This window comes from Orcinus orca, chromosome 12, assembly GCF_937001465.1.
Source record: "Orcinus orca chromosome 12, mOrcOrc1.1, whole genome shotgun sequence".
Classification (NCBI taxonomy): domain Eukaryota; kingdom Metazoa; phylum Chordata; class Mammalia; order Artiodactyla; family Delphinidae; genus Orcinus; species Orcinus orca.
In genome coordinates, this window is record NC_064570.1 from 77,428,943 (window position 1) to 77,451,769 (window position 22,827).

Below are 22,827 nucleotides of genomic sequence, written 5' to 3' on the forward strand. Positions count from 1 at the left end.
AGAGCTACAGCTTATTACAAAAGACTTCTTAACGACCTGAAAAGACATTTTTCCAAAGAAGACATACAGATGGCCAACTGGCACATGAAAAGATGTTCAACATTGTGAATCATCAGAGAAATGCATATCAAAACCACAATGAGCTATCACCTCACACCTGTCAGAATGGCTATCATCAAAAAGACCACAAATAACAAATGTTGGCAAGGATGTGGAGAAAAGGGAAGCTTCCTGCACTGTTAGTGGAAACATAAACTGGTGCATCCACGGTGGAAAACAGCATGGAGGTTTCTCAAAAAATTAAAAACAGATATACGATATGACCCAACAATTCCACTCCTGGGTATATATCTCCCCAAAATGAAAACACTAATTTGAAAAGATACATGCACCCCTGATGTGCATAGCAGCGTTATTTACAATTATGTACCAAGCTGTAGACACAACCTAAGTATCCATCAACACATGAATGGATAAAGAAGAGGTGGTATATATAAAATGGAATACTACTCAGCCATAAAAAAGAATGGAATTTTACCATTTACAACAACATGGATGGACTTGGAGGGTATGTTGCTAATTAAAATAAGTCAGACAAAGACAATACTGCGTAATATTGCTTATATGTTGAACTTAAACGATAAAACAAACTAGTGAATATAACAAAAAGAAACAGACTCACAGATCGCATAGAAAACAAACTAGTTTGTTACCAGTGGGGAGAGGGAAAGGGGGACGGGCAAGGTAGGGATATGGGATTAAAAGGTACAAACTACTATGTATAAATAAGCTACAAGGTTACACTGTACAGCACAGGGAATATAGCCAATATTTTATAACTATAAATGGAGCTTAACCTTTAAAACTGTGATTCACTATGTTGTACACTCGAAACTTATATATCGCAAATAAAGAAAAAAAGACTTCTTAAATCAATGTGCAAAAGATAAACGTGGACTCAGAAAAGACGGTACAAAGTAACTTGGAGACTATTAATGGCGGAAAAACAAGCGAGAACAGCTCAATCTCAGCCAAGATAACAGGGTTAACCAAGTCAGATGATTTATTCTTGAGGACAAAAGGGTCACCCATAATGCATCTCACTTAATATTTACATTTGTTCCTTCTGTGGAGATTTATTTTTTGAATTAGAAAAAGTCGTGGTTTTACAACTCAAGCAAACACTGCCGATCCCACGAGCCTCTGGCTCTCATGCTGTGGCCTTTTCAATGCTCCGATCCCCTTCCGAAAGGGCTTCGAGGTGAAACAAAAAGCTGTCTGGCACCGGAGCCACCCGCTCCTGGGCTAACGGGTGTGGCCCGGGTCGGCCGGGTCTGACCCGCCACCCGGAACAGCAGTCGCCACGATACCAAAGAAGCCGGCAGGTGTGTGCGAACCGAAGCTTCCGCGAGCGGAGCGAAGACGCGCCTGTGGCGCAATGGCCGAGGCCTCTTCGACCCACCCAGCCGCGGCCTCGCAGGCGCCAACGCAGCTTCACGCTCTGGGGACAGACGCCCTCACTTCGTCGTCACAGGGCCAATGATCAGCGGGCTTCCGCCTTCTCCCTCCCCCTTCTACCCTCCTCCCTTTTCCCCTCCCCTCGTCCCTCAGGCCTCTCCTTCCTTCCTCTCTCCCTCCCTCTGGCGTGCCCAGCCGAGTCCCGCTTCCGGTCGGCGGCTGTCTGCGGAAGGGTGTCCCGCCTCTTCCGCCTTTACAGCCGAGGTGGCGGCGGCGGCGGCGGCGGCGGCGGCGGCGGCGCGTCTTCTGTCGGGGTCAGCAGGCGGGTCAGCTGGCGGGTCAGCTGGGCGGTCCACCTGCGCGTCGCGGAGCCGCGCCCGGGGGGGTCGATGGCGATGAACTACAACGCGAAGGATGAAGTGGATGGTGGGCCCCCGTGTGCTCCCGGGGGCACCGCTAAGAACCGGAGACCGGATAACACGGCCTTCAAACAGCAACGGCTGCCGGCTTGGCAGCCCATTCTTACCGCCGGCACGGTGCTCCCCACCTTCTTCATCATCGGCCTCATCTTCATCCCCATTGGCATCGGCATCTTCGTCACCTCCAACAACATCCGCGAGATCGAGGTGAGCGGACGGGAGGCAGCGGCGGTGGGAGTTGGCGCAGCCGGGGAGCGAGGTCCCCCCGCCGACCCCACTCCTTCCTCGGGTCCCGGGGCTTGACAGGCGGGCCCCGCCCTCCCCCACCTTCTCTCTTCCTCAGTTTCCACTTTCTCTTCCTACGGGTTTTCTGAATTTGCAGTTTTGCCCGCCCTTCCTCTCGCTGTTTACCGGGTTAGAGAGGGAATGAATGTTTAATGCAGAGTGTGGGTCGGGGGAAGAGCGCCCCTTTCCTGGGCGGTGTGTGTGGTTTTAACCTCCAACGGTGGTGGAAAAAAGAAGCAAAGAAAAAGAGAAGTGGAAAGAAGTTATGTGGAGATAAAACGCCAGGAGAGTTGACACGGCCAGAGTGTCATTACCTGTGTGGGGATTATCCCGGGACACGGAGATTAACACCTTGGCCATTGTTGGGGAAAAGACCCAGAGTCTTAGAGGCATTGATGATTTTTATGTCAAGAAGGTGTCATGTTACCAGATCACATATTAGGACGTGTGACCGAGGTGTGTACAGTACCTTTTGAGTTAATAGATGCTTTTAGTTATAGGGCATGAGGTAAAAGGTAACCTGAAACTTCAATTCCGGTTTTGCCTTTAGGCTACATTGATTAATAACCATGCCCTACATTCGCCCTAGTTTTTTTTTTTTCCCCAAACTTAAAACAAAAAAAAAGAAGAAAAAGAGTCAACGACCGTAACACAGAGAATAATTTGTGAATTGTCTACTGAACATTTTACTTTTATAAGACGTGTTAGAGAAACTTGGGGAAGCATCTTGACTTTTGTCAGAGAAACAATCAGTATCTTCATCCATCTGCAGTGGTGAACATAGGTTGATACAGGTTGTAAATACTTTGTGTAGATGTCCAATATTAAACATCTGCTCATCCACTTTTCTTGAATATCTGAGAAATATTTTTATCTGTTCGAAAGGGGAGGAGCTGGTACAATGTTCTCTTGATTGCTTCTGTTCTATCAGATTGTGTCATTTTTTTCCCCTCTAATTTTATTAAATACTTAAAAATTATGCATACTTTTTAATAGGGCTTTCAGAGCAATTTTATTTCAGCTACAGAAATAGGCATACTTTCCAGTTTAATTCACAGTGTTACCTGTAAAAGCAAAATCGTTATATTTTTTAATTGTACAGTGCTCATTTCTGTGTTAATAATAGTAATAAGAATTGTACAATATCTATAGCCTAGTTTTAAAATCTTTTACTAAAAACTCATTTTCAGTTTAATAACTAAAGAAAGTAACACGGTATTTATTTTTCAGCATAAAGTTTTGTTTTATCATTTTTATCTCCTAGTAGTCCTTCAAATGTAGTACTTCTTGTTCTCCCAACTGTACGAGGACCACACATATCAGGATGTGAGCGAAGTGGTGTAATACAAGGACCATGGGCTCTAGGCAGGAGTCAGGCAGAGCTGGGTTTAAATTCCAGCTCAGCCACTAACCAGCTCAGTTTATTGGAAAACATAATCTCTCTGAGCCTCCGTTTCCTCACCTGTAAAATCGGTAAATAATGCCTATCTTGTGAAATGTGAGAATTAGAAACAATATAGATAATATTCCTGGCACTAAGTTTGTACAATAGTTACTGTTATTGTGATGACCCCGAATCAGGAGATGAGAAATGGAGTCAGAGGGGTTGGTATTTGCTAGTAAGCTAGAAGAGTATTGTAAAATTGAGACAGAAACCAAACCCAGATGTCTTGATTTTCAGTCTTAAGCTTTCACGCTACACTAGGACCCTTACTGCAATGTTAGTAGTTAAGTAGAAGAAAATTTAACATTAGAAATTTCATCATCTTATTTAAACTTCTTAGGTTTTTTTTTTTTTTAAGATTTTTCTAATGTGGACCATTTTTAAAGTCTCTGTTGAGTTTGTTACTATATTGCTTCTGTCTTCCATTTTGGTTTTTTGGCCACGAGGCATGTGGGATCTTAACTCCTCCACTAGGTATTGAACCCGCACCCCCTGCATAAGAAGGTAAAGTCTTAACCACTGGACTGCCAGGGAAGTCCTTGAAACTTCTTAGGATATTAAGATGAAAGTAGCGATAGTTTGGAATTTTATATGATGAGTATTTACTAAATTATCAGAACTCACCTATAGATATTTACTATACTATGAAGATAAATGTTTACTTTCTTTAACACTTTCGGATTCTGAAATAAAATACAGTTCTTCACACCAAGTAGTTGGTGAAATGGAAATTTCTTTTTAAAAAAACATTTTTTAAATTAATTTTTATTGGAGTATAGTTGCTTTACAGTGTTGTATTAGTTTCTGCTGTACAGCAAAGTGAATCAGCTATACGTATACATATATCCCCTCTTTTTTGGATTTCCTTCCCATTTAGGTCACCACAGAGCACTGAGTAGGAAATATCTTAAATAGTTCTCATGTATATAATTCTGATTTCAAGTTGCCTGAAGAGTCTTCTGCAGCTTGATCTAGTTAGAAGGGCACTAAAGTTAAGAGTCAAGGCATCAGAGTTGAAGTCCCAACTTTTACTCCCTAGTTTGTGATCTTAGGCATATTTCCGAGTCTCGATTTTCATTTTACTTGAAGAGCCAAAAGATTCAGACTAGGTGGTCTCTAAGAGGCTGTTCAACTCTAATATTCTGTGACTTCCAACTTTAATGTGATTTAAAGAAAAATGCTGCATATTCAAATTGTATCACCTTTGGAACCAGAGGAAATGAAAATTAGGAATGATTAGGAATTTTGTACCAATGCTCACATACAGTTATGCAAATAGAATAAATTTTTAAAAATTTGTTGATTATGTGGAGAATTGGTTCAGAGTTGGGTGTGGAGTTATTAGAAAAACCTAGGGAGCTTTCCCAAAACACACGTGCGTGTTTCCGACTGCTGTCCACCCTTTGTCAGCCACTAGTTTAGTAATAAAATATGTTGAGGGTTATTAAAAGTAAATGTGTAACGAGAAGTTCTTGGCAACATTCACTTCCATACTATAACTTGCTCACAGCTCTTTGCCTCATTATTGAAAATTTTAAGAACTTGTATTGTTGTATTATCAGTACATCAAATTACTAGGCCAAAGGAGACTTTCCCAATCAGAATGCTTTTTTTTTAAAAATTTATTTATTTATTTGTTTTTATTTTTGGCTGTGTTGGGTCTTTGTTCTGTGCACGGGCTTTCTCTAGTTGCAACGAGTGGTGCGCGGGCTTCTCATTGTCGTGGCTTCTCTTGTTGCAGAGTACAGGCTGTAGAGCACAGGCTCAGTAGTTGTGGCGCACGGGCTTAGTTGCTCCGCGGCATGTGGGAATCTTCCCAGGCCAGGGGTCAAACCCATGTCCCCTGCATTGGCAGGCAGAGTCCCACCCACTGCGCCACCAGGGAGGAAGCCCCCAGAATGCTTTTGTAATATAGCTTGAAGTGCTAAGATCAGAAATCCAGACTTTTTAGGTATAGAAATCAGAGGGTCTTCATCCTTTTCCCAGAAATTTTATACTAAAAAATTACTACTCTTGTAAAGCATGTTGGACTCTCCTAAAAAGGGAGTAAAAAAGGTATTTAAAAATTTTAATGCTTATATTTGGAAGAATATCTCCTCCCCCCATTAGGTGTATATATCTCGTTTAGTTGGTTTTTAGATTTTCCATAATCTAATAAAGTTATTAGAAAACTAAAGTTAATTTTATCATTCATAAGAAAATATTTAATATCTCGTTAAGACTAAGACTTAATATCTTCATTTATTATTAGCAGCAAGGAATGAATATTTTCTGTAATTTGGCAATTGTAGGAGTCAGGCACATCTTTCTACCATATAGGTAGTGTTTTTCTAGTTGAGGGCCCTTGTTGGTGAGGCAGAGATATTAATTGAATGGGGCTAACTTGAAACAGGTAGGAGATATTCTTAATTTTTGCAATTTCACACATTTATCTGTGTGAAGTTATATAGTTGTAAATGTTTTTTTAAATTAACTTATTTTTGGCTGCATTGGGTCTTCGTTGCTGCGTGCGGGCTTTCTCTAGTTGCAGCTAGCGGGGGCTATTCTGTTGCGGCGCGCGGGCTTCTCTTGCTGCAGAGCATGGGCTCTAGGCACGTGGGCTCTGTAGTTGTGGCATGTGGGCTCAGTAGTTGTGGCTCGCGGGCTCTAGAGCTCAGGCTCAGTAGTTGTGGCGCACGGGCTTAGTTGCTCTGTGGCATGTGGGCTCTTCCCGGACCAGGCCTCGAACCTGTGTCCCCTGCATTGCCAGGTGGATTCTTAACCACTGCGCCACCTATATAGGAAGTCCTATATAGCTGTAAATTAATGGTTAGGATCAGATGAGGACGTTATTCTGAGTGATATTCAGTATAAACTTAAAACTAAACATTTACTTCAAATTAATATTGCCAAAGTGTTCAACATACATTTTCGTCAAATTTTAGTGGATTAGGCACTAAAAATTAGGCAAGTGTAAAGATTTTAATAGTCAAATGAATTGCAGTTGCTTTGAAGTTGACTTAGAAGTTGACTCTTGGAAATTAAGAGGTTTGTGGTGTTAGTGTTATCATTTGTTTCTCACGTAACTTTAGTACTTAGGGCAAGGCACGGCAAAGTAAGTATGGCTAGCCAGACCATTTTTGTGAAGCCCAGGAACTGAGAATGGTTTTACAGATGAACATTTGCTATTGAGTTTGATGATAGGGAACACTAACTTTGAACTCCGATAATGCGAAATGTTACCCCCCCAAAAGAATTTTATTCTTACTAGTAGACTGTGTTACCAGAAAATTGTACACAATTGTTATTATATGTTGAATTTCGTCAATAAAAGTGTGTGCAAATTTATTTTCTCTCTGTTATATAAGAACCTACAAATATCCTCTTGGTTTGCAAAGCCTAAAATATTTACTTTCTGGCTCCTTACAGAAAAGACATTCCTACCCTTGACTTAGAGTTTTAAAGAGACATACTGGCAAATTTAGCAGTTGTTACAAAAATAGCAGTGTTTAACTTATACATTCTGATCCTCAATAATCTTTTCAAGGTAAGTGTAGAGATTACTGATAATTGCTTGTGTTCTACCTTCTTTGTACAAATAGATGTAGAATACCTTAGCTGAATTTACCATTAACCTTGGCGCAGGTAATATTCTTCATTTCTTTGTCACAGTCAGATAAAGTTGAAGGAACTAAAGAAAATTGTTTTTGAAATTTTTAATTACCTCTGTTTTCATTAGAGCCTCTAGAAAGGACAAATAATTCTTTTTTATTTTTATCTTTTATTTTTTAATTTTTATCTTTTAAAGATAAATTCTTTAGTGTGGAATCAGTTCAAAGGGGTACTTAAAAATGCCATTTTTACTTTAATCTAATTAATACTTAAAATGATTTACCTTATTACTCAGCATTTTGTCGAGTGACTTGTTTAGATATTATATTGATTTCCTTTAAGACAGATTTACATTCAAAAATGGAAGTTCTCCAGTTCTTATGCAGGGTAAAAATGGCATGTCCTTCAGATTCCTCCTTTCCCACCGCATTAAATTCAGTCAGTTTCTTAAGAACGGGATGTATTTTTAGAATTACTAAGAAGAATTGCCAGTTCGATTTAGGAGAGCAGTTACAATGGTAGCAGAACAAAGTTGAGAAATACGATAACTCTTAAACTAATCCAGTCATCTCCATCTGTTGTTCTGTTTTGCCTCTGGCTCTTTGTGTTTTGAATTTAAGCTATTGGCAGGTCTCCAGTTTATCATTGTATTCTGCACTGTGCCTTGTATGCTTTTGACATTTAACAGGCATTAATTTTTAAAAATAAGGGAACTGTAGTTCCTCTCCCACCTGGTAGCCTCTTTCTTTCTAGGATAAGTTATGAACTATTATCTTTAGTATAAGCTTTTTTTTCCTTCCTTTATTAAGGTTACAATTGACAAAAATTGTATTTATTTACAGTGTTCATTATGATGGCTTGATATATGTGTATACTGTGAAATAATCACCATAATAAAGCTAATTAACATGTCTATCACTTCCCATAGTTACTCTCTTATTAAAAAGACAAGAGATAACAAGCGTTGGTGAGGGTGTAGAGAACAGGGAACTCTTGTGCAATGTAAACTCGTACAGCCATTGTGGACCAGAGTATGGAGGTTGCTCAAAAAATTAAAATATAGAACTGTCATAAGATCTAGTACTTCCACTAGGTATATATTTAAAGGAAACCAAATCAGTATCTCGAAGAGATATCTGCACTCCCACGTTCACAAACTTGGTTTTTATACCCAAATGGATTTTATTACAGTCTGGACATTAGGCCAGGCTGCCCTTGAATTTTAGCTCATGGAGGATATAGTGGTCTTTTGATGGTAAAAACTCACAGACTGAGTTAAATTTATCAAGAGTTTTAATCAACATTGAGCATTTTCTGTATGTAAAGTGCTGCTCTGGGCATAGTGGGCGACAGAAAAAAGTTTGTGGACAGGGCCTCTTTTTTTTTTCCTTCCCCCTCAAACAGAGAACCCTTCTTAAGGTACCTGAACCTGGAATCTTTTGGGGGGAGTTGAAACATACATATTAAAGGAAAACCAAGCATTGCTAGATGAGTGGCACAGACAGAAGGAATATGCCTTAGTGGTCCAAAAGAAGACAATATTACATCTGTCTCTAATAACCATGGAAAACTTTGTGGCGGAAGTGGGCTTTGAGCTGGAATTGAAGGATAAATAGCACTTCTAAGGAGGAGGTTGGATGCATTCCAAGAAAGGAGATTTATATGAACAAGATTGTAGTGGCAGGAAATCAAAAGGTGTCTAGAGAAAGTAGGAGTAAGGGTAAATAAGCTGGTGCCATGTTGTGGATAGACTGGGTATTTGATGATGATGAAACCGCCTAACTTAGACTGGGACCTGAACCCACGTGCCGGAACTCGAGCCCAGCCAAAACCCAGACTGGGACTTGAACCCATGGTCTTTTAACTGAGATCACACACCTGGTCTCAGGACTTGGGAGCGGGCTTGGGAGAAGCACACTCCAGAGACAGAGTGGGTAATTTATTTCATAGGCTACTGAGTCGGAGGAATATTCCAGCTATTTTGGGGAGGGAGTGGGAATTTCTAGGAATTGGGCCACTGCCCACTTTTTGACCTTTATGGTCGGCCTTGGAACTGTCCTGGCGCCTGTGGGTGTGTCATTTAGCTTGCTGATGTGTAACAGTAAGTGTATACTGAGGCTCAAGGTCTAGTGGAAGTCGACTTGTCCGCCATCTTGGATCTATTTGGTTCTAAATAAGTTTATGTTGTGTCCTTGGACTATGTCATTCTTTTAAAGGTTGTGCCCTACCCCCTTCCCTCCTGTTTCAGTGAAATGATGGTGTCCACTGTAGAACGGTTGCAGTGAAGAGCAGTTAGATTTAGGAAGTGTTATGAAAGTAGAGCTAATAGAATTTTCTCATGTAGTGGATGTGTCGGGTGTGAGAGAAATTGTAGAATCAAAGATAACTCTAAGATATTTTGGCCTGCATTGGAAGGATGGAATTGTAATTTTGTAACCGAGCAAGGGCTTGTGTGCCTGGTTACAGAAAGACAAACTCTGACAGCAAGCATTTGCAGCAAAGTGTAGGGGTTTATTTGCAGGGTGCCATGCAAGGGCATGGGAGACAAGCCTCAGATCCACTCCAACTCGGTCTTTGAGTTAGGGATGTTTTAAAGGGGCAGAATGGTTTTGGGAATCAGGATATCTTTGGTCTACAGTTCTCTGGCTAGGTGATCCATGGCTCGGAGGTCTGTAGGCTCACCTTGCTCTGGAGAAACAGCCTGAGTTTGTGTGTTAATGATGGTATCTACAACAAAAATTTTAGTACATTAAGGATGTTATCGACAACAGTTCAGTTAGCACAGAATTGAGGTCAGAGGGGACAAAAAAGGGAACAAAGCTTTGGAGAGAGAGATTAATCATAAACTCAGTAAGGGAACATGGTTTTAGGGAAACTTGGCTTCAATTTATCAAGATGGGGAAGACTGTAGAAAAAGTTTTAGTGTGACAGTAGGGGCTTAGGGTGTGAGAAGCTGAGTAAAGAGTTCTGTTTTTAACTTGTTACGATGAGATGCCTTTTAAACATCCAAGTCGGAAATAATGAGTAGACAATTGAATATATGAGGCTAGAGTTTAGGGGGAAGGTTGAGACTGGGTTTAAGCATTGAGGATTCATCAGCGTAGATGATATACAAAGACATAAGATGGAATGAAGTCAAAAGAGTGATTATAGGTCAAAAAAAGTGAGAACATCCAAAGAAAGCCGTGAGTCACTCCAGTGCTTATAGAAGTTGGGGAGATGAGGAGGAACTAGCATGGAGACTGGAAAGGAGCAGCCAGTGAGGACTGAGGGCTGGCCTTTGGGTTTACAACATGAAAGGAGCAGTCTTGCAGTGAATGATGTCACTGTCCATGAGGGTTTTCAAGCCAGAAACTCTGGAAGTCTACCTAAGCTTATCATCCCATCTCTAGGCGTTAAGTTCTATAGGTTTTACTTTCTCTATATTTTTAAAATCTTTTTTCCCATTACCACTGCCTTTTTCTTAGTTTATATTCTTAACATTTCTCATCTGGATTATTGCAGTAGCATTCTTTTTTTTCTTTTTTCGTTCTAGTCTGGCATTTTCTTTAGTCTTTCTGCATGTCACTGCCAGAGTGATCTTTTAAACAGCCTAATCTGAATATTTCATTCTCTTGCTTAAAATTTCTTGTATGTCTCCCTGTAGCATTCAGGATAATGTTCAGAACCCTTAATGTGAAATGTAACTTTCTTCATGACAGGCTACTTTCTGTTTCTTTGGCCTCGTCTCCTACCACTCCCCTGCCCTTTGCTCTAACCATAGCAAACTGCTGTATTTTATGGGATGTGGCATGCTGCTAGATCTACCTGAAATGTCCTTCCTTTTCTTGTTCTACCATGGTTTTCAAATTACGTTCCTGTCAACGCTATGGAAGGTTTTCCCTGATTTCTCCCCTTTCCATTTTCAAGGAAAATGATATATATACAATATGCAAGATCAAACATGTATAACTATGATATCCATCCATATCTGAAGGCAAACAAATTTGCTTATTGAACAGTAATTCACAACAGTAAAAATTTAGCAAACAAGTTTTTTGGCAAATGCTGCAAGCAGAAGAGGGATGATGATGATTTTAAAAATGGCAGATTTTTTTTTTTTTTGCAGTACACGGACCTCTCACTGCTGTGGCCTCTCCCGTTGCGGAGCACAGGCTCAGCGGCCATGGCTCACGGGCTCAGCCGCTCCGCGGCATGTGGGATCTTCCCAGACCGGGGCACGAACCCGTGTCCCCTGCATCGGCAGGCGGGCTCGCAACCACTGCGCCACCAGGGAAGCCCTGATTTTTTTGATGCTTATTTTAGAAGGAGGTACTGTTGTATACTTATTAGTTCTGAAAAGCTGGAAACCATAGACCAACCTCCAATTACATGGATTTGTAGTTTAATTTCTAAATTAATTAAAATATAAGAATGATTATGTGACATTTAATAACATTGTGCATCACTATGCTGAGTAAGTTGGCTATTGTTCTAAGCTCTCAGGTCTCACATTATATACAATTATATTTAACTTTGAAAAAGTTTTTGAAATTATTTGTTTTTCCTTGAGTTTTAAAACGATAGAATGTACTTTTTCTTCTCCCTTTTAAAAAACTGGCATGAAGTCTCAAAGCTTGATTTGTACTGGAAGAAGTGAGAGTCAAATTCAAGGATACTAAGCATATTGCTAAGGAAGAATTGACAGAACTTGGGTGCTAATTCCCAAGAGGATGCCAAGATTTTGAGCTTGGATGCTTGGGACAATGGTGGTACCATTTATAGGCATCAAAAGACCACAGTTGGGTGTGAGATTATGGGGTTCAGTGAATCATCACTGTTGATTTTTTTTTTAAGTAAAGTTTTTAGTGAAGCATAATGCCCCCCCTGGCCCCCTGCCCCAAATTAACAAGTCACATATGTCTGACTTAGTTTTGGAAAGATCACTGTGGATTTGAAATAGAGAGAGATGGTAAGAGTTTCAAGTGGGAGGGAAGAAATTCAACCAAATGAATACATCTAGGGATATAAAAATGGGACTGGGGGGTGAAAATAAGACCGGTGGTGATTTAGAGAGGAGAGTATAATGTATGAAATATGATATGAGGTAGCATGAGGTTATCGTCACAAAGTAGCACTGGAGACAAAGATAAAAGCCACTGATGTTTGAACATCAGTTACATGACTATACAAAAACAATGTTTTATATAGAAAAGACCATGTATTTCCTTAAAATAAAAGCCCTGCTTTACTCATATTAACTGCTTATCTGTTCCTTTGATCTACCCTGTTACATAGATTGGAGCATAATTAGCAAAGCCCTTTTCATCAGTTCTGTCCTAGGCAGTTTTTATAACTTGATACTTTTGTAAGAGTTTTAAGGAGTAAACTAAAACTTCAGGTTGGAATTTACTTTTTCGTTTGTGGAGATGCGTTAAATGCCAGATATAAAAACTTTGTGTATGGAACTTTATATTATAAAATTCTATTTCAGATTCTAAAAGTTAAGATGGTGCTAGAATGACATCTACCTATCATAACAAAGTTGTTGTTTTTGATCTGTATTTTAGGTGAAAACTCTGAAGATTTGGTAGTACTGTTTAAAACGTCAGCATATTCATGAACGGGGCCAATTTTATTTTTAAAATATAATGTCTTTTAAATTGACTTCCATATTTCTAAATTATTGTATGGTGCATGTTATTCAGGATTAATGGGAGGCAGCAGTGCAGTCTAATGGAAAGAACAGCAACTTTGGAGCTAGCCAGATATGATTATATCACTGTCATGGATTGAATTGTGTCCCAGCGAAAGATGTGCTGAAATCTTAACTCCTAGTACCTGTGAATGTGACTTTATTTGGAAATAGAGTCATTGCAAATGTAATCAAGATGAGGTTATTCGGGTGGGCTCCTATCCAGTATGACTGGTGTCCCTATAAGAAGAGACAGGCACAGAGGGAAGAAGATGTGAAGACAGGGATATAGGGAGAACTGTGTAACAGCAGAGACAGAGGTGGTGTGATGCAGCTGCAAACCAAGGAATGCCGGCTGCTGCCAGAAGCTAGCAGGAGGCAAGGACAGTTTCTCCCCAGAGTCTCAGAGGGAGAATAGCCCTGCTGACACCTTGAATTCAGACTTCTAGCCTCCAGAACTGCGAGAGAAGAAATTTCTCTTGTTCTAAGACACCCAGTTTGTGGTATTTTGTTTCACCAGCCCTAGGAAACTAATAATAGTCACATACTAGCTGATTGGCTTTGGGCAGTCATTTAACCTCTGAATCTCAATCTCTCTGTAAAAGATTAAAATAGTTCTGGTATGGAATAGACATTTGGGAAATAATAGCTAGTTTTTCTATTGCTATTCTTTCTTCAAAGATAGTTTACATTTGTATATCACCTAATTCATTCATTTATCATTTCCACCTCTGAGCATGAGACTTACTGATTGAATTAGAAGTAAACATCTTTTCTGTGGCTCCCACTCAGATTCTTTAACCTACAGAAACATGCTGCAGATTTCATGTGACCCATAGAATTTTATTAGGATATAAAGGATTGAGCATGTTCTATAGCTATCAGTTTAGAACTAAGCTTTTGATTTTTTAAAAGCTAATCTTCAAAAATAAAAGAGTGACTGAATTAAAAAAAAATTGAACTCTTAACTTTTAACAGGCTCTAAATAATTTAAGTATGTGTCAACTGAAGGAAAACCGATAACCTAAAAGCTGGGAGTTAAGTTTTGTTTGGGGATCTTACTGAGGACTACAGTCCAGGACACAGCCTCTCAGCTCTGAGAAACTGCTCCGAAGAGGTAAGGGAAGAGTCAGGATGTGCAGGAGTCTTTGCTGGACTAATCACAAAGAACAGGCATCCGAAGTTCATGATTTTAGTGCTTTTCTGTGTATGGGAAGATGCAAGAGTCTGGGCTCACTGAAATTATACCTTACATGTGCATCTTAACTATCTCGGGCCAGTATCTAAAACACAGAATGCTTCCTGTTTTTTTCCATCCTGAATCTTCCCTCAGGGTGCACTGTTGGTGGGCAGCTGCCATGTCTAATGGCTTGACCCTTGTAGAGCTGGGATGGGGGCCACATTCCCTGTCCACATGTGTATGTTTATTTCTTTCCTCCACCCCCTTTTATCTGATGAGCTTTTTTTAAAAAAATTAATTTTTGGCTGTGTTGGGTCTTCGTTTCTGCGCGAGGGCTTTCTCCAGTTGCGGCAGACGGGGGCCACTCTTCATCGCGGTGCGCAGGCCTCTCACTGTCGCGGCCTTTCTTGTTGCGGAGAACGGGTTCCAGACACGCAGGCTCAGTAGCTGTGGCTCACGGGCCCAGTTTCTCCGCGGCATGTGGGATCTTCCCAGACCAGGGCTCAAACCAGTGTCCCCTGCATTGGCAGGCAGATTCTCAACCACTGCACCACCAGGGAAGCCCTGATGAGCATTTATGAAGGGAATTTTTCTTATTTATGTATTACTAATTTAATAAAAAAGAAGCATTTTAAATACTTTTTAACATGTTCGGTACTCCACAACACGCTGCTGTCTTTTTGTGCCTCTTTTACTGTTCCTCTCACTCTCTCAATCAATGCCCACCTTCTTTCCCACTCAGGCCTGGGTTATACAAATTACCTTGTCTACAGTCATAGTAATCTCTGTGGAAAATTCAGTGCTGTCCCTCATGTGTGAGCTTTGAGTAGGAAGCAGTGTAACTTGCATTACTTCCTCTGAGGCAAGAACGTGCACCGTGGCTCAGCCTTTACAGCCTTTTCTTTTTGCCCAAGATCTCTGAGTAGCAAAGCAGGGAAGTTGGCTGCTGTTGTGCCACACCAGTGGCATCAGCGTGACTTATAAAACTAAAGAATCTGCTCTAGGCCCCTCGGGCAAGGTTACCGTCTTGACCTTCCTATTCCCTCGCTCCTCTGCCTTGCCTGATGGTAACTGAACGAGCTTCCTGGTGGCTGCTGAGGTTACGGCACCTCGTGTGTGCAGCAGTGTTGGTGGAGGATGCTATCTCCTGAAGCTTCTGATACCGTTGTTTCTAAGAATTCTACAACAGTACTGGGATGGCCTTTTCCACAGCTCTATCCCCATTTTGTCACCTGGACTGCAAAGCCACACTGCTCTAGCTTATAGTGGCTCGTCACAAAAGCTACCCCTTTAGCTTCGACTCTGCAACCCTATTCCACTTTCCTGGTTTCTGAGACCTAGATTTTCCTTATTACTAGTAGCCAACTGTTTTATAAATGGACACTGTAGAAAAATTAGATACCTTAACTGGAGAACCCCTGATTGATTATCAGATCTTTAACTCAGAACTTTGTCCTAAATTCTTGTATCTTGGGTTTGTTCCTGTGCTAAGCCCTCAGTTAGAGATTGTCCCTCTTGGTACTGTCTCCCTGTAGATAACATCCACTTGTCAGCCCTCGTGGAGAAATTTGCTAAATACTGGATTAGGTATGTGTTTCCATAGTACCTGTACTTCTTTTACCAAAACACCCGTTCCATCTTAGTGACCGTGTTCTGTATTAGACAGTGAGCTCCATGTGATTAGGTATTGGGATGAGTCCCTCTTGCCTGGAACACACAGACATTCAAGTAAATATTAAGTTAATAAGTGATTCTTTCCTGACAGGGTGTTCAGGAAGAAATCAAAGTCTCGTTATCTTAGACTTTTAAAAAAATCTGTTGTTAATATCAATACAAGTGTTTGATTATGTTAGCCTCCTCTGTCTCCATTTCCTTATTTCCTTTTTTAAATTTAAATTTTAAGTTTTTTGGCTGTGTTGGGTCTTCGTTGCTGCATGCGAGCTTTCTCTAGTTGCGGCGAGCAGGGGCTGCTTGCTCTCCATTGCGGTGTGCGGGCTTCTCATTGCGGTGGCTTCTCTTGTTGCGGAGCACGGGCTCTAGGCACGCGGGCTTCGGTAGTTGTGGCTCGTGGGTTCAGTTGCTCCACGGCATGTGGAATCTTCCTGGATCAGGGATCGAACCCGTGTCCCCTGTATTGGCAGGCGGATTTTAACCACTGCGCCACCAGGGTAGTCCCATTTCCTTATTTCCTGAAGGACATTTTTAACACTCGGGATTATTTAACTTTCAGAGGCTTTGTTGTCAGCAATATTAACCAACTCTGGGTAGCTTACAGGGGAAAGGGATTTATTGGAGGAGATTGGGTAGCTCTCACACAAAATAGATGGGAGGTCTAGAAGATCAGGTTTGGAGACAGGAGGGTAGGAAGGGAAGTTTGGAAGCAGAAACAGTGGCTCAGATGCCACAGCTGCTGTTGAGTTCCCTGTTCGACTTCTGCTGCCGCTGCTGAGCTCATCACACCCACTCCTCTCCGATTTATATGGAGATTCAGTTCTCTAGTCTCAATCAGGATTGATCGTTTGTATGCTTTTGTCCTGGCTCCTGGGGTTAGGGAGAGGAAGGACTCATTTACTCCCTTGGCTTCTGAAGTGGAAGTTGGAGCCCGGCCTGCCTCCAAAACTCTCCACCAGGAGAATTCCCCAGGGCTTGGAAGTGTGTTTGGATGCTGGGCATCCAAATTAACAACAATAAGTCACAGTTATCCCCCAGATTTATCTTCATTCTTATAATCTGCAGACTCTGAGTTTGTATATCAGAAAGGATGGTATGTTCATTGTGCAAGAGGACATAGAATGGTGGAGAGAACAGAGATTTTGGAGAAAGGCAGAGCTGGGTTCAAATTCTTGATGGGTGATCTTGGGAAAATTACTAAACCTCCCTAAATGTCAGTTTCCTAGGTTAAAATGAGGAAAATAAAAATTAACTTTTCAGGACTATGTGTTAATGAGATGGTGTGTGTTAAGTGCTTATAATGTCTGACACTTAGTATATCCATTCAATAAGCAGTGGCCAGTAAAACAAAGCATGTAGTTACGGATCCAGTTTACCTTTTAGTGTTGTCTCGTTTCCTTCCAACATGAAAACTCTCTCCACAAATCCAAAGTGTCATCCTGAAATGTACCTGTGCTCTCTACCTTCGTGCTTCTCCATATGTCGCCTTTTTCCATCCTTTTTTTTCCTTTTAATGGCTCAGTTCAAATCCTCTTTTCTTCTCAGTGAGAAAGTGCTAGTCAATCTAGTACTTACTGCCCTCTTTGCCATTCAGTTTAGCACTTAACGTTTATAGTCATTTTCTTTGTGTTTATGCACTATCTTTGATAGTCTTCTGGAGGGCCAAGGGGACTGACTATGGTGGTGAAGAAGCAGTTTAGTAGAAGGAACATTGGACTTGGAGTAAAAACTCCTTGCTTCTAGCGTAGCACCAGCTACTGCTGTTCGTGTATCCTTGGACAAGCTTCTGAATGTTCTCTTTATGTAAAATGAGGATAATACTATAGGATTTTGGTGAGAATCAGATGAAATATGTGTGGAATAGAAAGGACTGTGTAAACTGTATCGACTAAGTATAAGATATGATTACTTTTGTATCTTCATGTCATGCCTTGCACATAGTAAGGCTTAAAATGTGAATGACAGTTTTTTTACTTTCAGAATTTCCTGGAATCAAAAGACATGCAATTTTTTGTACATTTAAAAAAGTATAATTAAAAGATTGTGATGAAAATGTTATAGCTATTCTTTGAAGTATAATTTGACATTCAGCAATAATTCTTGGTTTCGAAAAATGTTCAGGTTTAATATACTGTAGTATAATTTATTAGATTTCACATTCCATCGTATTATTTTTGTTCAGTTAAATAAAGAAAATATATCTTTGCTTAATCACAGCTGATGATCTGTCTTTCCTCCTTTGCCCTAGAAAATAATTTGAAAGAGAGTGGTTTAAGAGGTTTTTGTTCAAAGGCAAACAATATGGTAATAGGCCCAGCTGACAACTTTTTTTTTTAAATCCTAAATTTGACTTAGAAGAGAGAGAAGATGTGCAGAGATTATTAAATTAAAAAAATCGAAAAAAAATTTAATATATTTTAACATAGATTTTTAAATATAGTTGATTTTTCTAAATGTTCTCATGTTTTCTTTCATCTTGTCAAAACCATAAAAGTTGGCTTTTAAGTGCGATATTGTGCATGAATAAGCCCTGGGTAGAAAGCTGTGGCCCCACAGGTTTAGTGAAAAATTATACACGTTTTATCTCTCTTCATTTAGGAGACCTGTTTTTTTAGCTTGTTTTAATTACGTGCCTAGCTTCTCTTAGATATTTGCAGTGAATGAAAATTTTCTCTAAACAAAGTTTCATTAGTAAGTAAGCTTTGATGGAGGACATTTCAATAGGTTATATCGGAATTTGACAAAACCAAGTTTTGTTAAGCAGTTTTGTGGTTTTTGAAAAGCAATTAGATGTAATTTTTAAAATTATTAAAAAAAATTTATTGGAGTATGGTTGATTAACAGTGTTTTGTTAGTTTCAGGTGTACAGCAAAGTGATTCAGTTATGCATATACATATATTCATTCTTTTTCAGATTCTTTACCCATATAGGTTATTACAGAATATTGAGTAGAGTTCCCTGTGCTACCCAGTAGCTCCTTGTTGGTTATCTATTTTATATATGGTAGTATGTGTATGTTAATCCCAAGCTCCTAATTTATACCCCCCGCCCCATTTCCCCGTTGGTAACCATAAGTTTGTTTTTGAAATCTGTGAGTCTGTTTCTGTTTCGTAAATAAGTTCATTTTTTATCATTTTTTAAATTAGATTCTACATATGAGTGATATCATATGATATTTGTCTTTCTCTGTCTGACTTAGTTTGATAATCTCTAGGTCCATCCATGTTGCTGCAAATGGCATTCTTTTGTTCTTTTTTTATGGCTGAGTAATGCTCCATTGTATATATGTACCACATCTTTTTTTTTTTAAGATTTATTTATTTATTATTTATTTATTTTTGGCTGTGTTGGGTCTTAGTTGCGGCACGTGGGATCTTCACTGAGGCATGCAGGATCTTTTGTTGAGGTGCGTGGCCTTCTCTCTAGTTGTGGCGTGTGGATTTTCTCCTCTCTAGTTGTGGCGTGCAGTCTCCAGGGTGTGTGGGCTCTGTAGTGGTGCGTGGGTTCCAGAGCGCTTGGGCTCTGTAGTTTTGCAGCACGTGGGCTCTAGTTGAGGCGCGTGAGCTCAGTAGTTGTGGCACACAGGTTTAGTTGCCCCACTGTGTGTGGGATCTTAGTTCCCTGACCAGGGATCAAACCCGCGTCCCCTGCATTGTAAGGTGGATTCTTTACCACTGGACCACCAGGGAAGTCCCTGTGTACCACATCTTCTTTATCCATTCCTCTGTCGATGGCCATTTAGGTTGCTTCCATGTCTTGGCTGTTGTAATAGTGCTGCAGTGAACATTGGGGTGCATGTATTTTTTTGAATTATGGTTTTCTCTGGATATATGCCCAGGAGTGGGATTGCTGGATAATGTGGTAGTTCTGTTTTTAGTTTTTTAAGGAACTTCCATAGCAAGAATAGGTACAATTGTAAATTGTACCAATTTACATTGCCACCAAAAATATAGGAGGGTTCTGTAGATGTTGTAATTTGATGCTCTATTTTCTATATACATATTTTAACCTTTTTTTTAATTATGAAAAGAAATTGAATATCCATATATAAAGTTTAAATGTTCAGCTTCAGAAATAAAGATTAGTTGGCTTTTTTTTTTAACTTTATTAAAGACAATTAGGTTTGCTAATGATAAAATTCTTATTTATCAAGAGAGTGATAAGACAAGTCATAGTCTGGGAGAAAAAAGTGTTGAAAGGCATATCTGATAAAGGACTGTTACCAAAATGTACAAAGAACTCATAATAGTCAATAAAAGAAAATGGAAAACCCTATTAAAAATGGGCAAAAGACCTGAACAGATACCTCACCTGACAATATCTTAGTCAGCTTAGGATTCTATAACAAAATGTAGACTAGGTGGCTTAAACAACGGGTACTCATTTCTCACAGTCCTTGAGGCAGGGATGTCCAAGATCATGGTGCTGATAGGTTCAGTTCTTGCTGAGGACCCTCTTTCTGGCTTGCAGATGGCCACCTTCTTGCTGTGTCCTTACCATGGCATAGAGAGAAGGAGCTCTGATTTCTTTTCCTCTTCTTATTAAGGATACTAATCCCACCATGGGGGCCCCACCCTCCTGACCTCATCTAAACCTAATTACCTTCCAAAGGCCTACCACCAAATGCTATCATACTGGGGATTAGGGATTCAAAATAGAATTTGGAGGGAGAGGAGACACAAACATTCAGTTCATACATTCTGCTCCTGTGCTCCTCAAATTCATGTCCTCACATGCAAAACACTTTCATTCCATCATCAGCCCCAAAAGTCTCAACTGGTTCCAGTATCGACTCTAAAGTCTAAACTGTCTTCTCAATATCATTTTAATCAGATATGGGTGAGACTTAAGAGACTTTCATCCTGAGGCAAAATTTCTTTCCAGCTGTGAACCTGTGGAACCAGACGTGCTTCCAAAATTCCATGGAGGGACAGGCATAGTATAGACACTCAAATTTGAAAGGGGAAGAAATGAAAAGAAAGGGGTGATGAGTTCCAAGCAAGTCTCCAAAACCTAGCAAGACAAATGTCATCAGATCTTAAGGCTGGAGAATAATACTCTCTGGTCTGACACTGCCTTCAGGACCCACTGGGATAGAAGTCCTGCCCCGAGGCTCCAGATTGCTGCCCTCTGGTCTGTTGAGCTCCTCCCCCAGTATGAACCGAGGATGTAGCCCTGATGGTCTCGAAATCATCTCTGGGATCATTCTTCTCATCTTGGAGAATCAATAGCACATTCTGTAGCCGAATGGCTGTATGGGCCAGTCCTGTAAGATCTAAGCAAGTCCCTCAGCTTTCCTTCATTTTGTCCCTTCTCTTTCCCCTTCCGTTCACACTGGCAGTGTTTCTGCTGGAATGGCTGATTAGGTCCTTGGTTCAAACCCACACTAATCTCTTTATCGAATGATTGTTCAGCTACACCGTAGTATTCTCTTCAGAACAAGCTTTCTGATTTTTTGTAGTACGGATAGGTTTGAGAATTTTCCAAATCATAAGTTTTGGTCCCTTTTTGCTTAACATTATTCCTTATTCCATTTGTTTCTCTCTTCTTCCATTTTACTGTAAGCAGTCAGGTGGAACCAAGACACTCTTTGAATACTGTGCTTGGAAATCTACCTAAATATCCAGTGTCATCCCTCACAAGTTCTACATTCCACAAAACACTAGAGCACACTTTAGCCAAATTCTCTGCCACTTTATGACAAGGATCACCTTTTTTTCCATTGTCCAGTAATGTTCCTCATTTCTGAGTAAGACCTCACCAGGATGGCCTTTTACTATCTATATTTCTACCAATATTCTGATCACATTTATTTATTAATTCTCTAAGGAGATGGAAGCTTTCTTTCTAACTCTCCCCATTTCTCTTTGAGATGTCACCAGAATCACCTTTAATGTTTATATTTCTAGCATGCATCTCAAATCTCCAGCCTCTAACCGTTTCCCAGTTCCAAAGCCACTTCTTTTTGAGTATTTGTTAAAACAGCACCCCACTTTTCAGGACCGAAATCTGTCAATTTGGGCTGCTATAAAAATATATATATATAACTGATTCATTTTGTTGTAAAGCAGAAATTAACACACCATTGTAAAGCAATTATACTCCAATAAAGATGTTAAAAAACAAAAAAAACCAATATAGACTAGATGGCTTAAAAAACAGACATTTATTTCTCACAGTCTTAGAGGCTGGGAAGTCTAGATCAGGGTGCTGGCAGATTCAGTTCCTTCAGATTCTTCACCCTGAAAAGGGTGGAGACCCTTTTCCTGACTTGTATTGATAGATGGCTGCCTTCTCACTTTGTCCTCACGTAGCTGAGAGAGAGAGAGAGAGAGAGAGGGAGAGGGAGAGAGAGAGAGAGAGAGAGAGGGAGAGAGAGAGAGAGAGGGAGAGAGAGAGCATGAGCGCGAGCACGCTCTGGTCTTTCTTCTTCATCTTAGGAGGATACTAGTCGTATCACAGAGGCCCTACCTTCATGACCTCATCTGAACCTAATCCAGGGACTTCCCTGGTGGCGCAGTGGTTAAGAATCTACCTGCCAATACAGGGGACACAGGTTCGATCCCTGGTCCAGGAAGATCCCACATGCCGCGGAGCAACTGAGCCTGTGCACCACAACTACTGAGCCTGCGCTCTGGAGCCCTCGAGCCACAGCTACTGGACCGGCACGCTACAACTACTGAAGCCCTCATGCTCTAGAGCCTGCACACCGCAACTCCTGAGCCCATGCATCGCAACTGCTGAAGCCCGTGTGCTCTAGAACCCACATGCTGCAACTACTGAAGCTTGCATGCCTAGAGCCCGTGCTCTGCAACAAGAGAAGCCACCGCAATGAGTAGTCCGCGCACCTCAACAAAGAGTATCCCCTGGTCGCCACAATTAGAGAAAGCCCGCGCGCCGCGACAAAGACCTAACACAGCCAAAAATATAAATAAAATTTAAAAGATAAATAAATAACCCTAATCCAATGTCCCCACCTCCAAATTAATCACATTGGGAATTAGGGCTTCAACATATGAATTTTGGGGGGACATAAACCTTTAGTCCATAGTACACAGATGGCAAGTAAACAAGTGAAAGATGCTTGACATGATCATTAGGGAA

The 22,827-nt window shown here is 40.5% G+C and overlaps 1 protein-coding gene across 1 annotated transcript in view; it reads left to right on the forward strand.

The window, feature by feature from the left end:
* Window positions 1-1,690: 1,690 nt before the first annotated feature.
* Window positions 1,691-22,827, forward strand: part of TMEM30A (transmembrane protein 30A) — a 42,426-nt gene continuing 21,289 nt past the window's right edge. Inside the window, exon 1 of the mRNA XM_004270106.2 lies at window positions 1,691-2,084. Within this exon, the coding sequence (XP_004270154.1) occupies window positions 1,848-2,084 (237 nt within the window). The 5' untranslated portion in view covers window positions 1,691-1,847. The remainder of the gene's footprint in view (window positions 2,085-22,827) is intronic.